At 38.4% G+C, this 15,469-nt stretch overlaps 1 protein-coding gene across 1 annotated transcript in view; it reads left to right on the forward strand.

The window, feature by feature from the left end:
* STIL (STIL centriolar assembly protein) overlaps positions 1-15,469 on the forward strand; it is a 71,628-nt gene that overhangs the window by 14,868 nt on the left and 41,291 nt on the right. The window contains exons 9-12 of the mRNA XM_008699233.2: positions 5,156-5,306; positions 7,070-7,179; positions 11,773-11,887; positions 13,054-13,992. Of these exons, the coding sequence (XP_008697455.1) occupies positions 5,156-5,306; positions 7,070-7,179; positions 11,773-11,887; positions 13,054-13,992 (1,315 nt within the window). The remainder of the gene's footprint in view (positions 1-5,155; positions 5,307-7,069; positions 7,180-11,772; positions 11,888-13,053; positions 13,993-15,469) is intronic.

A 15,469-nucleotide genomic window follows, 5' to 3' on the forward strand; every position in this document is an offset into this window, starting at 1 on the left:
GTCTGTTTGTGTCTACCTTCGGTAGCTATAATACACTTTTTTTTTAATTTAGATTTTATTTACTTGACAGAGAGAGAGAGAGCCGAGCATGCACCCACAAGCAGGGGGAGAGGCAGGCAGAGGGAGAGGGAGAAGCAGGCTCCCTGCCTAGCAGGGAGCCTGATGCAGGACTCAATCCCAGGACCCTGGGATCATGACCTCAGCCAAAGGCAGATGCCCAACTAACTAAGCCACCCAGGTGCTCCTATAATACACTTTTTAAAAAAACTTTGTTGGAAAGGCAGCACAAGTCCATGGCAATAAATCAAACATATGTAAAGATATATAATAAAAAAATAAGTTTCTCTTCTACCCCGTATCCCCAGCCAGACCCTATCCCTAGGGACATTTACTATTAAATGTTAAATAGTATCTTGGGCTTCTTTACTAAAATATCGATGTGTGGACAAACTATCATCCTCTCCTATCACAAATAGGAGCATACTGTTCTTTTCTGTATGTTGCTTTTTTTCTCTGTATCATTATACCTTAGAGATCATTACATCTTGACACATACAAATTTAGTCACATTTTTGACAGTTGGATAGAAAGTAATATGTATTGGGATGCCTGGGTGGCTCAGTCAATTAAGCGTCTGCCTAAGGGGCTCCTTGCTCAGCGGGGAGCCTGCTTCTCCCTCTGCCTGCCACTCACCCTGCTTATGCTTTCTTTCTCTGTCTCTCTGACAAGTAAATAAATAAAATCTTAAAGAAAAAAAAAGGAAAGAATATTATATTTTAAAAACTAGTCCTTTTGCCTTTGCAGACAATTTTGTGTTTATCTTTGTATACAGACGCATATGTATATATACTAGTATATTTGTAGAATAAATTCCTAAAAGTGGTTTTGCATATCAAAGAGTATGTAATTAAAAAATGTTTTTTTCTTTTGTAATTTTAAATTTTTGTAGACATTGCCCGTCAAAGACTGCCAGTTTATAATCATTCCAACATTGAGAGTGCCTGTTTTCTCTATCCCCTCACTAACACTGTGGAACAAATATTTATTGAGCACTACTGTGTACCAAGCACTGTTCATGATATTGGGGATAAGCAGTAAACAAAGACCCTGCAGAGACAGGCAGTAAACAGAATAAGTAAAATGAGTAGTATTTTATAAGATGATGAATGCTGTGGAGAAAAATAAGCAGGGAAGGTAGATATTGTGTGTCTGGATGGTAATGATAGGTAAAGAGTTGAAATTTTATTTTTTAAGGTTATTTATTTTATTTATTTATTATTATTATTTTTTAAAGATTTTATTTATTTATTTGATAAAGAGAGAGAGACAGCCAGCGAGAGAGGGAACACAAGCAGGGAGAATGGGAGAGGGAGAAGCAGGCTTCCAGCAGAGGAGCCTGATGTGGGGCTCGATCCCAGAATGCTGGGATCACGCCCTGAGCCGAAGGCAGGCGCTTAACAACTGAGCCACCCAGGCGCCCCAAGGTTTGTTTTTTTTTTTTTTTTAAGTAATCTCTACACCCAGTGTGGGGGTAGAACTCACAACCCCGAGATCGAGAGTCGTATGATCTACTGAAAAGAGTTGAAATTTTAAATAGGGTGGTCAGGGAGGCAAAGTCTTGAGGTGAGGAAGGAAGCCATGTGGCCAGCTGTGGCAGCGTACCAGGCAGAGGATACATTAAGTGCAAAGACTGTGGGTGAAAGATCCCCTTGCATCTTCAAGAGACACCAGGGAGGCCAGTATGCCTGAGAGGAAGGAGGGAAGGGGAAAGTAGCAAACCTCAGAGAAGTAACTTTTGATCTTTACAAATCTGATGGATGAAAAATGGTCTTTTCTGATGTCTTATAACCTCTTCTGGGATCTTCGCATTCATGTCTCTGGCCATTCTATTGGATTATGCATCTTTTTCACATTGCTTTGTAAGAGCTCTATTTCTTTCTCACTCTCTCTATACATATATAATATGTAAAACATAGAAATGTACATTTATAAAAAACGTGTGTGTATGTATGGCAAAGATTGTATAAATACAAAAATGTGTGCAAAGGTTTTTTCCCCCAGATTGCCACTTCATTTAACTTTGATTAATGATATTTTTCCCAGACTTAACTTTTAATTTTTTTATTTTTAAAGATTTTATTTATTTATTCGACAGAGATAGAGACAGCCAGCGAGAGAGGGAACACAAGCAGGGGGAGTGGGAGAGGAAGAAGCAGGCTCATGGTGGAAGAGCCTGATGTGGGGCTCGATCCCAGAACGCTGGGATCACGCCCTGAGCCGAAGGCAGACGCTTACCCGCTGTGCCACCCAGGCGCCCCCCAGACTTAACTTTTAAGTCAGATTTATCAGTCTTCTTTTTCAGTCTTAGAAAGGAATTGCCCGCTCTAGGAGTATTTATTGAAATAAAAAATCTCTTGTGTTTTCTTCAGGTGCTTTTTGCAGTTCTCCTTTTTACATTTTGTTTCAACTTTTCAAGATAGTTTTATTTGCAATAAAACAAATATTCATTTTAGCATATTGTACAAAGTTTTATTATCAGTGACTGGTCTTACTTTTAACTACCTCTTGGCAGTAAAAGCTAGGTAAAATTGGTTATGAAGCTCTCTCTGTTAGTCTATGTTCAGTCTGAAGCATTAGGCAATTTCTCTGATACCTGAGCTCTTTAATTACTGCAGCTCTTTGAACAAGAGAGAAGTCAGCACTGCTTAGCATAGCTTAGGTTGGTACTTTACAACATTCTGAACAGTGGTCTTGTCTGACCCAAGAGAGAGGAATTGAGCAGAATAGGCATTCTGCCTCCACAGCACTCACTGCTTTGTTTTATTAATGGTGTAATGTATCCCCCAATTATTTTTCATTCAGTGTTTTACAAAGGAAAGACAACTACTAAAAGTATTTTTATTTATTTATGTTAAGATTTTACTTGTTTATTAGAGAGAGAGTACATGCACACACATGTGTTGGGGGAGGGGCAGAGGGAGAGGGAGAGAGAGAATCTCAAGCAGGCTCCATGCTGAGCCCTGAGCCCAAAGCAGGGCCCCATCTCACAATCCCAAGATCACAACCTGAACTGAAATCAAGAGTCAGATGCTCAATCGACTGAGCCACCCAGATGCTCCTTTATTTATTAAAAAAAATTTTTTTTCTTAAAGTATTTTTAAATACAGTTTCCCTCCTTCCCATCTGAAAGAGCAGGCGCTCCTATGAAACCTTTTGTAAGCCAAAATGACATAAAGCAAAGGAGCAACTACCATTAATTTATATGGAAAAATTTTTGAGTAGTCCCAAACTGAGAAAATAATCTCTCTTAGGCTTTTCTGATACCTTAGGACATGTCTTGCTAATAGACGCACAAAATCAGTTGAGACGAAACACAATACTCACAGACATGTGAGTACTCAAAGCTATGGCTGCTTGATGCTGAGATGCTGAGTGTAGTTCCTGAGGAAGGAGCCTGGCAGAGCTACTCTAGCTTTTGGTGCTTGCTACCTCTATAATGGCTCTTGCAACACAAATGCTGAACGTTATTTTCGATTTTGCCTTTTTTTGTAAAAGCAAAAATTCTCTTTGGATTTCTTTCAGGTAGTGAAAACAGATTCTAACATAGGTCTTCTGTAAAACTGAAGTGGCCTAATGTGAACTTTTGGAAAGGGGATATCTGTAGTTGGTTTTAGTATGTGTTTTAAGGATTCTTGATGACTTTACAAATATTTGTTGAGCCACTCATTGAATAATAAAATGAATGTTTATCCATGCTTATAATAGTGAAATATTGTAAATTATTAAAATGCCCACTTTTAGAAGTCTGGGTGAATAACGGCACATCTTTAAATTGTAATACTGGGTAGTCACTAAAAAAGAATAAAGAGATCTGAAGTATAATATAGAATAGGGACATGGGAAGAAATCCAAGACAGTCAAATAAAAAATAGCAATTACTAATACAGTTGACCTTTGAACAATGCAGGTGGTGTGGTGCTCAGTCAGAAATCTGCATGTAGCGGTGCCTGTCTGGCTCAGTCGGGATCTCTGGGTCATACGTTCAAGCCCCACATTGGGCGTAGCATTTACTTAAAAAAAAACAACTGCATATAACTTGATTCCCCAAAAACTTATACTAATAGCCTGCCGTTGACCAGAAGCCTTATAGATAACCTGGTTAGTTAACACATATTTTGTATGTTATATGTATTATATACTTTAAATATTCTCACAATATTACAAGTATTCTTCAATAAAGCAAGCTGGAGAAAAAAGTGTTATTAAAATCATAAGGAAGAGTAAATACACTTATAGTACTGTGTTGTATTTATTGACAAAAATTCATGTGTAAGTGGACTTGCACAGTTCAAACCCATGTTGTTCAAGGGTCAACTGTAGTATGTATGGTATGGCCCCATTTTTGTTAGATTGTATAAAATATTTTTGTAGGGGCGCCTGGGTGGCTCAGTCGTTAAGCATCTGCCTTCGGCTCAGGGCGTGATCCTGGTGTTCTGGGATCGAGCCCCACGTCAGGCTTCTCCGCTGGGAGCCTGCTTCTTCCTCTCCCACTCCCCCTGCTTGTGTTCTCTCTCTCGCTGGCCGTCTCTGTCTCTGTCAAATGAATAAATAAAATCTTAAAAAAAAATGTTTTTGTATGCTGAGGAGAAAATTATGGAATTATATACACTAAACCAGAGAGTGGGGTGGTTTTCATTTGTTTTATATATCCCTGTTTTGTTTGAAGTTTTTACCAGGAATATGTATTTCATAATAAAATGTATTTTAAAAATTAAAAATCAGTAACACTAAAAATTAAGCATATTTGCTCCCTAGTTTTTTCTTTTTTTCTTTTTTTTTAAGATTTAATTTTTTATTTGAGAGAGAGAGACAGAGTGCATTGGGGGAGTAGGGAGCAGAAGGAGAGGGATAAGCAACCCCCTACCAAGCATGGAGCTCGACGCAGACCTGATCCCAGGACCTTGAGATCACCACCTGAGCCAAAGTCAGATGCTTAACCGACTGAGCCACCCAGGCATCATGCTCCCTAGTTTTCTTCCCAAAATTAGACTGCTTAGATAGTTTATTAACTAGGTTGAGAGATTTATGTAGAGGTGTTAGAATATACTCTTACTATCCTCAGTAAATTTTAATTAAATGGCATTTTTTTGTCCAGGGTTTTTTCAGAATCTGGAAATTTCATTATAGTTCTCTATTCTGTGACACATAAGGATCCTGAATTTTATGAATGCCTCCCCTGTGATGGCAGGTCATCTGACCTTCAGTTCCAGCTACTAACCAGCAAGGAAACCTTACATCTTTTCAAAGTAAGTGATTTGATTACCTAGCACATTAATGACTGTTTAAGGTTACGTGTTGGCAGTTTAAACCCAGTGGTCTTTACCCTTTAAAACAGTAACTCAAACTATTAGGTTTTGTTTATAATTATTACTGAGTATTAACAATACTCATTTGTGGTTAATGTCATTTTGTAAATTTTAGATCCTGTCTCCAGAACCAAATTATAATACAGGATCAGAGCTTTTCCACGGAATAAATTACCCATGTTGTTCTAAAGCCTTTGAAGAGTTTTAAGAATTTATATGTTTGTATCATTTTATGTTATTGAGAGTTAATTTGTGATCTTAGTGTTTTGTTTGCCCTGTTATTTTTTAAATGTGTGGATATAACAAATGGTTTCTCACATTTGAAAGTCAGTGTTCATGTGTAATCCTAGGAATCAGAATAGATTGTTGCTATATCTCATAAAACGCATAAAAATACACAGGTGATAGTCGCAGAAAAAGTAGGTATTTGAAACCGTAAGTGTCATTATGTATAAACATTCAAAGACTACTTTTTAGTAAAATGATTAATTGTCCTATGTCTCAGACTAATAATAAAAAAATTCTCAAGGTGCCTGGCTGGCTCATTTGGAAGAGTGTGTGACTCTTGATCTCGGGGTCCTAAGCTCAAGCCCCATGTTGCATGTAGAGCTTACTTAAAGAAATAAAAGTTTTTTTAAAAATTCTGTATTTTAATTATAAATATAATTATCTTAATTGAGGTCTAATAATTTATTTCCATTCTAGAGACATATATCACTTATTCTTTAGATCACATCCTCAGTTCACAGTTATTATTTTCACTGAATCCCTGGTTATTGAGTGAGTTACATAATACAGGTAATTAAGTTTTCACTTTCATTTATGTAGCAGGGAAATGGGACAGTTTTAAAAAGGTTACATAAAAACAGAACTAACATATGTTTGAGCAATTCCACTTCTGGATATTTATCCAAAGGAAATGCAAACACAATTCAAGCACAGACTTGAAAAGATATTTGTACCCCCGTGTTGACTGCAGCACTGTTTACAATAGCCAAGACATGGAAGCAACCTAAGTATCCTTTGATGGGTGAATGGATAAAGAAAATATGGTATGTATGTGTGTGAGTATACACACACACACACACACACACACACACACAGTGGAATGTTAGTCATAAAAAAGAAGAAATCCTGTCATTTGTAACAACATGGATGGACCTTGAGGGCCTTATGCTAAGTGAAAGAAGTCAGAGAAGGCCAAACACCACATGATCTTACTTATGGGTGAAATCTAAAAAACCCAATCAAACTGAACTCATAGATACAGAAAACAGATTGGTGGAGGGTTGGGGGTGGGCAGGATGGGTGGAGGGAGTCAAAAGGTATAAAATAAGACATGAGGATGTAATGTATAGCATGGTGACCATAATATCTTCGAGAGTTGCTAAGACAGTAGATCTTAACAGTTCTCAACACAAGGAGAAAGAATTATAACTCTGTGTGGTGATGGATGTTAACTAGACTTATTGTGGTGAGCATTTTGCAGTATATACAAACATTGAATCATTATGTTGCATACCTGAAACTAATGTAATGAGATGTGTCATTTATATCTCAATTTTAAAAATGATTTAAAAAAAAGTTACAGCAATGGAAATGTCTCCCTCCTCCCAGTGTTTCTGAGCTACTTTTCATCTAAATAGAATTCTCGTGTGTTTTTATTTAAGTCAGCTCTCAAAGTACAACCTACTTCATTTCAGAATGTTGAACCTTCTGACAAGAATTCAATCCATTTTGAACTGACTGCTGAAAGCCAAAATGCAGAAACAGAGTTTTTCAACAAGGTTTCCAAGAATCTTTCAATTAAAAGGTAAGAGATGTTTATGTTATCATGTATACTTTTTAAATTATATTCACTAGTTTTTGATCGATAATAAAGTAACTCCCTAATCTGTTGAAACTGATTGTTTATCTTAGATACCATAAGATGTCCTTGCTTTACATACATTACTTCATACTCAGATGTTGGATGATTTTTTTTTTTTTTTTTAAGATTTTATTTGTCAGAGAGAGAGAGCACAAGCAGGGGGATCAGCAGGCAGAGGGAGAAGCAGACTCTCTGCTGAGCAGGGAGCCCTGTGTGGGACTCTATGCCAGGACCCTGGGATCATGCCCTGAGCTGAAGGCAGATGCTTAACTGACTGAGCCACCCAGGCACCCCGTTAGATGATAATTTTAATGAAGTGACAACTTTAATATGGTTGTCATTTGAGTTGCTTTATTACATGGGGGGAAAGTGTCAGGAAATTATCTTGCTTAGGAAGAAACATCTTGTTTTTGTTCAGTTTGCCTTCTGTTCTGTTCTCTTCCTTATAGTTTTAAACCTGGGCCTATCAGAGAAACTCCTGTAAAATTTAACTTCTCTACCAAAAAAAGAAAAAGCACTTGGGGATTAATTAAATAATGGCTGTGGCTCTTTGGGTCTGTATATACCTTTTCTGGTAAAAAAAGATATTCCTTTATAGTAGCATTCTCCAGAGAAACAGGAACAGCAGGATGGAAGGGGGAGGGAGGGAAAGATTTGTTTTATGGAATTGGCTCATGCAGTTGTGGCTCAGGTCCTGGTCTCAGGGTTGTGAGAATGAACACAACATCAAGCTCCACACTAGGCATGGAGTCTGCCTAAAATTCTCTTTCTCTCTCACTCTGCCCCATTCCCCTCCCTTTCCCCCATCCCCCAAAAAATATCTTCACAGAAACATCTAGAATAATGATTGACCAAATATCTGGTTACTATGGCCTAGCCAAGTTGACACATAAAATTAACCCTTCAGATCCCTATTCCAGCTTTCTCATTTATTCTACTACATGCCAGATAGTGTGCTAATGGCTGGTGATACGATGGTATTAAAAACAGTTGCAGACATGATTTCTTCCCTCATGGAATTTATAGTACAGTGATGAAGTGTTGAATGTTCTCCATATTATTGTAGAGGTCCACTAATTGAAGTTAATAGTTTGCCAAATATTTTTTTTTTTTTTTAAGATTTTATTTATTTATTTGACAGAGATAGAGACAGCCAGCGAGAGAGGGAACACAAGCAGGGGGAGTGGGAGAGGAAGAAGCAGGCTCATAGCTGAGGAGCCTGATGCGGGGCTCGATCCCATAAGGCTGGGATCACGCCCTGAGCCGAAGGCAGACGCTTAACCGCTGTGCCACCCAGGCGCCCCAGTTTGCCAAATATTTAATAACCTCATTTAAAAGTTACTTTGGGGTGCTGGTTTTGATGCTGTAGGTCTGAAACTATTGTTTTTATAGTAAACTCTGCATCCAACTTGGGGCTCGAACTCAGGACTCTGAGATCAAGAGACGTATGCTGTACTAACTGAGCCAGCCAGGTGCCCCTAAAACTACTGTTATTTTAACTTGCCCTAGTAGTTAATTTGTCCTTTTCTCAACTTTTTGACCATAACCTTAACCTGTCTATGGGCACCTTTAATACTGTCTGTTTAGTTATCTCGCATGAGAAACAGGAGGTACAAGATTCATTGTAGATCATTACAGTTATTGAGAAAATGGCTTGACTTCTTTTTTTTTTTTTTTTTTTTTTTTTAAAGATTTTATTTATTTATTCGACAGAGATAGAGACAGCCAGCGAGAGAGGGAACACAAGCAGGGGGAGTGGGAGAGGAAGAAGCAGGCTCATAGCGGAGGAGCCTGATGTGGGGCTCGATCCCATAACGCCAGGATCACGCCCTGAGCCGAAGGCAGACACCTAACCGCTGTGCCACCCAGGCGCCCCGGCTTGACTTCTTTTGATAGAATTCATTCATCTGTCCTTAACACTTGATTCTATAGGTGGAAATTAACTATGATACAATTTTAAAATAAACGCCAACTATACCTCTATATGTTTATAGAGGGCACAACATAATAGTTGTGAGCTCAGTTTATGGTATAAGACATCTGCATTCAAGTCCTGGCTCTAAACATCATTATTCCATCTGTAAAATGGGAATTATGACTGAATCTGTATTAGTTTCTGGTGTTGCTCTGACAAATTCCCACAAACCTGTTGACTTACAAGCAATACAAATTTATTGTCTTCCAGTTTTGGACGTCGGAAGTCTGAAGTGGTCTGTGAGGCTGAAATCAAAGTGATGATAGGGCTGCGTTCCTTCTGCAAGCTTTCGTATAGAATCCATTTTATTCCCTTTTCCAGCTTCTAGAGGCCATGTGCATTCCTTTTCTGGTGGCCCCTCACACTGTCCTCAAAGCCGGCTTCTGACTTCTGCTTCTATCCTCACATCTTCTCCAACTCTGACCTTTTTGCCTCCATTTTATAAAGGCCCTTGTGATTACATTGAGCCTACCTGGATAATCTAGGATAATCTCCACATCTCAAGATCCTTAACTTAATCACGTCTGCAAACTCCCTTTTACCAAGTGCAGTAAACATAGTCACAGGTTCTGAGGATTAGAAAGATAACTGAGGTATACTGTCTCCATCTTTGGTCATTTTAAGTTATCCTTGATATAGTTTAGGTCACCAGAAAACTATATTCTTCTAGCTTTTCAGGAATACCTTCACTGTCTTTTTAAGTCTTTATTCAAAATTTTATTGAATATTTATGGAAGAAAAAGTTGGATTAACGAAACACTTATAATTTCTTTAACATTATTTTTGATAACTGCGAATTTTCAACTCTGATCAAAGCTTTAATAACGATTAGTCACTTTTAGATTTTAATAAAATGTTTGTCTCACCTAAAGAGCTGATGTTCTAATTATACAATATAAAGTTTTTTCTTCTTGCCTTGACTGCTACAAGAACTCAGAAATGAATTTTACTGCTCAATGTCAGAAATTTTATGTGTGTGTGTGTATATATGTTTGTGCTATCATAAGTAAGCATGTAGCAAATATTAATTCCTGGGACTCCTGGATGGCTCAGTTGGTTAAGTGTCTGCCTTTGGCTCAGGTCATGATCCCAGGGTCCTGGGATCAAGCCCTGAGTTGGGTTCCCTGCTCACTGGGGAGTCTGCTGCTCCCTCTCCCTCTTCTTATCCCCCTGCTTGTGCTCTCTCCCTCTCTCTCAAATAAATAAATAAATAAAGTATTTAAAAAATATTAATTCCTTGCCACAAACTTGGGTTCTAAAAATGTAACTTTTTTTCTTTTTAAAAATAATTGAACTTAATTTCTAATTTGACTGCCCAATTTTTATAGAAACCAAATTTCAGTCAATTCAAGATCTGTTTATCTTCTTTTCTGTGAGGTTATATGCAATTTGGAGGAATTAATGCTGTGCCAGTAATAGTAATGTGGGATGACATGATTATCATCCAGCCAAGCTGCCATTTGCTCAGGTGTTTTCATTTGCATCTGGTCTTTGGCAGTAGATTTGTGCGGTCCTCTGCTGTGACCTCCTTACCCTAGTCAGATCACTGGCCCTCTGTCATGTCCATGCTGCGCTGTGGCACAGAGGGTATCCTAATATTCTCCATGTCACTCTTGGCAGCTGGGGAGAACTCTGTGGAGCTCAGTGCAGACCCTCAGTGCAGATGCTTAAACACACCATGCAGATGTTCTGATTGTTTCATTGCAGCACTTTGGCTCAGAAGGAACTCTGTGAGTGTTTGCTTCTCAGACTCATCAGGGTTTAGGGCAGAGGTCTCTCAGACCTTCCATATCTACCTTGGGGTTTCTGTTGGGCTCCTTGCCAGGGAGATAGGGTGTTGGACCCTTTCTTAGGGATTCTGTCAATGTCTGCACTCTTTAAGCTTCCTTCTGGCTTTTCTCTTCCCTGAATTCGTCCTGTTGAGACTTTATCTAGGATGCCAAAAAACCTGATGCATATAGTCTTCCAAATTTTAGTCTTAAACTCTCAGCTTTGGAAACTCCAGCACTCAAAATGTCACTGTCCTATAGGGGCAGGCCCCTGTCACACAGTGACTACAACTGATTGAGTAGAAGGAGGTACCTCAGTTGATGTCTCCGAGTTTCCCAGCACACATATAAGTGTACAGGAAAATATAGTAGTTCCTTATCAAGTTCCCTTTTTAACACAGTGAGTGTTTAATGCAGTGAGTATATAGCTTTATCACCAGTTTATAATTTTTTTATGGCAAGCACTATGCCTTATTTATAACTACATTTCTCAGAGTGGTTATTCAGAAGATGCTCAGTAACTGTTGATATTTTGTGACTTTAAGAATAACTGGGTTAAACTTCCCATGATCAGGCAAAGGGAAGTAGTTTATTAAGCATGAATCTGACTGGACCAGCTTTTCTAGGCAGCTAACACTGGCCTGAAAAAATAATCCGTGGTTGTCAGGTACTAAAGTAAATGATCCAGATACTACTGGGGCTTATTAAAGCACTTTATTCAGTTTCAAAAAGAAAGAACAAATAAACAAATAGATTACTGAAGACTTTTCTTTACTCCCCTCTATTCTTTAGGTCTTCCCAAAAGTTATCTCCAGGAGAAATGCCAATAAACGATCATGACTCTGGTGTTGAAGATGAAGATTTTTCTCCAAGACCAATTCCTAGTCCTCATCCTGTGAGTCAGAAGGTATCACTGATCTTGTAAAGAACCCACCTATGTGTTTAGAAACCTAAAATCTCTTCATGTTAAAGCATTCAATAATATTACCTGAAATTTATTTAAGTTTTATTCAAAGATATATCTAGGTATATATCTGTACGGCTATATCTATATTATATCTATATATACAGATATAGATATTTTTCACAGGTACATGTAACTATTATATGTTACGTATATAATAATACATATGCATTTGTGTGTACATATTATAATAAGTACATATAATGATTGCTTCCAGAGAAAACTGAGGCACAGATTGGTTAAGTTGCCTGCCAGTATTACACAACTAGTAAGTGGTAAAGCTGGAATTCAGGAGGTTTGGAATTCAGTAAAGCTAGTAATTCAGAAGATTTGGTTTCAGAGCTTGGTGCTTTTAACCCATATAGACTCAACATTCTGTACCATCACCAGAACTTGACATTGTTATCACCAAATCTGAGAAAACATGATACTTGCATTTGGAGATTGCTAATAACCCCTGTTATAATTTTTTGACTGTAGGCAATCTGTGGGTTATTGTGGAATTGTGCCTTAATTGGAACAATTACTTATTAGAAGGAAAATGAATAGGAAAGATTTTTAAAAATTAATATCAAATTATAAGCAAATTCACCACACGAATATTTAGTTTACTTTTTTCTGCTCTCTTCCACCTCTTAATTGCAAGTATTGGTAAAAAGAATAACAGTGAATAATTTCACTTAGTAGAAAAATATTCTGAAATACTTATTGGAAGATCTTTTGTTACTTAAGATGCAGAAACATTATTTGCTACGAGATCTATTGAAGCATTCTGCCAGTGATACGTTGTTTTGCAGAGAGAGGGTAAAAAAGTCTATTATAAAACAGTTCCTATATTGTGTTATGTGATTTAAGCAACATTAATCAGTGTTCCGATAAAAGTAGTTCCATTGTTAAGTGAGTTTGTTAAGGCAAGGACCTTGTTTACTTTACTGACAATTGTTTTCCTAGTGCTAGCACATAGAAGATGCCCAGAAAATATGTGTCAACTATCTAAAGAATGAACACTTTTTAATGAGTAATTGGATGTAATTTGGAAAATATTAGTCTGAAGAAAGTGCAACATCCTAAAAAATACTTTTCTTCTTTCATGTCTTTCCCATTTATAGGTTTCTAAGATCCAACCATCAGTTCCTGAACTTTCCCTTGTGTTGGATGGCAATTTCATAGAATCAAATCCTCTGCCTAAGCCATTGGAAATGGTGAATAATGAAAATCCTTCTTTGTTGATTAACCACTCTGAACACTTGGAGCCATTACAACCTCAGCTTTACGATGACAAACGCAGCCTAGAAGCTGAAGCTGGAGAGCTTTCCTTGAAAGGGCTACCAAATCAGTTAACCCAGAGCACTGTTCCTTTGAGACACAGCAAAGGAAGACAGCCATCTACCTGTAAGAACGGGAACCCCCATATCAGGAACAGCGTTAAACCGTCTTCTCTTAATAGGCCATCTTCTGATACAAATGTACACAAAGAAGAATATCCTGTAAGATCCTCCACATTTAATTCCGAGCAGTCTTCTCATGCCCCACAGTCTCACCCACACAATTTTGTTTTTTCATCCCATAATTCAGGAAGACCAATGGAACTTCAGATACCTACTCCACCACCGCCGTCTTACTGTCCTACAAATGTTTGCAGTTGTTGTCAGCATCATGGCCACGTGCAGTATAGTCCAATAAATTCTTGGCAAGGAATGAATACAGTAGGGTCTGTTCAAGACCTCCCGTCTGAAGCCCTTCATAAGCATTCATTATTTCACCCAGGTGAATGTCCAGCTCTGTACCCGAATGCATTCTGTTCTTCAAGTAGCCCCATAGCCTTGAGACCTCAGGGAAACACAGGTGGTTGCACTCCCCACAGGATTGTAGAACCATCGCCTCTGGCAAGACTGCCTTCACATGTGGACTCACGGAACCCACCACCTTGTGCGGTATGCATGCACACACCCAAGACGGGGTCAGATAACGGAATGATGGGACTGTCTCCGGATGCATATAGGTTCCTCGCAGAACAAGACAGACAGTTGAGACTGCTTCAGGCACAGGTTTGCGAGCTTCCTTAGTTCTTTTAAATTCATGGTATTAATATGGTTTCTTAAAAATAACTGAGAATTCTTTAGTAATTACGTTTTATGCAGTAAAATTGTAGAATATCAAAACTAGAAACAACCTTGGAAACCAAATTCTAGTTCCTGTTGTTTTACAGATAAGTAAAAAGAGGATTAGAGAGAGAAAATAATTTACCCAGGGCGCCTGGGTAGCGCAGTCGTTAAGCGTCTGCCTTCGGCTCAGGGCGTGATCCCGGCGTTCTGGGATCGAGCCCCACATCAGGCTCCTCCACTATGAGCCTGCTTCTTCCTCTCCCACTCCCCCTGCTTGTGTTCCCTCTCTCGCTGGTTGTCTCTCTGTCACATAAATAAAATCTTAAAAAAAAAAAAAAAAAAAAAGAATTTACCCAATGACACATTGCTAGTTAGGAGTAGAGCCGGGACTAGAAAGTAAGCCTTCTCTTCTCTGCCTTGTGCATATCCTAATCTACAACATGACTACATTTTTCTTTCATTTGTTGCCTCTAACAAAAAGTCTTTGTAGTTTAGTAAACCCTGGTATACAACTCCATCTAAAACCTGCACAATGTATTCTGATGCAGCTCTAATTTGTCAACCCTGTAGTATGATTAGTACTTTTAGCCAGTGTACCTTTAGAGAATAGTTCTAGAACCTCTTCTGTATATCTATACTAGACGTGTTTCACTCATTTTACTATGAAATGCTTCCTTTCTTCAGGCCTTTATGGCAGTTTTTAGTCTTTTAGTTATATGTTACACCATTCAATCTTGTACCTTTTTTTTTTCCCTTTTCTTTTTTTATTTTTTAAAGATTTTATTTATTAATTTTGACATAGAGAGACAGCCAGTGAGAGAGGGAACACAAGCAGAGGGAGTGGGAGAGGAAGAAGCAGGCTCCCAGTGGAGGAGCCTGATGTGGGGCTCGATCCCAGAATACCGGGATCACGCCCTGAGCCGAAGGCAGACACTTAACGACTGCGCCACCCAGGCACCCCTTTTTTTCCCTTTTCTTACTGGTACCCTTTTTCCACATACCTACCACAAATCCCCTACCTTCTTCCTCCCCCCGGCCCTGCTCCCCAGTATGAATGAAAACAACCCGAAATGTATTCTTCCATATTTTGTCCATGATCCTGTAACTATGCCAAATATATGTATAATGGACATTATATACATGTATGATTTTTTAGAAATCTTTGTTTTATAAAACTGGAGTCATAGTGTTTGCATTTTGCAAAAACAAAAAAAGATAATTTGAAACTTCTGCATAGGAGTGCCTGAGTGGCTCGGTCAGTTAACCTGCGTCTGCCTTTAGTTCAGGTCATGATCCCAGGGTCCTAAGTTCAAGCCCCATGGTGGACTCCCTGTTCAGCAGGGAATCTGCTTCTCCCTCTACCCTTGTTTGTGCGCTTCTGCTCTCTCTCCCTCTCCCAAATAAATAAATAAATAAATAA

This window comes from Ursus maritimus, unplaced genomic scaffold (genome assembly GCF_017311325.1).
Source record: "Ursus maritimus isolate PB19 unplaced genomic scaffold, ASM1731132v1 scaffold_12, whole genome shotgun sequence".
Lineage (NCBI taxonomy): Eukaryota > Metazoa > Chordata > Mammalia > Carnivora > Ursidae > Ursus > Ursus maritimus.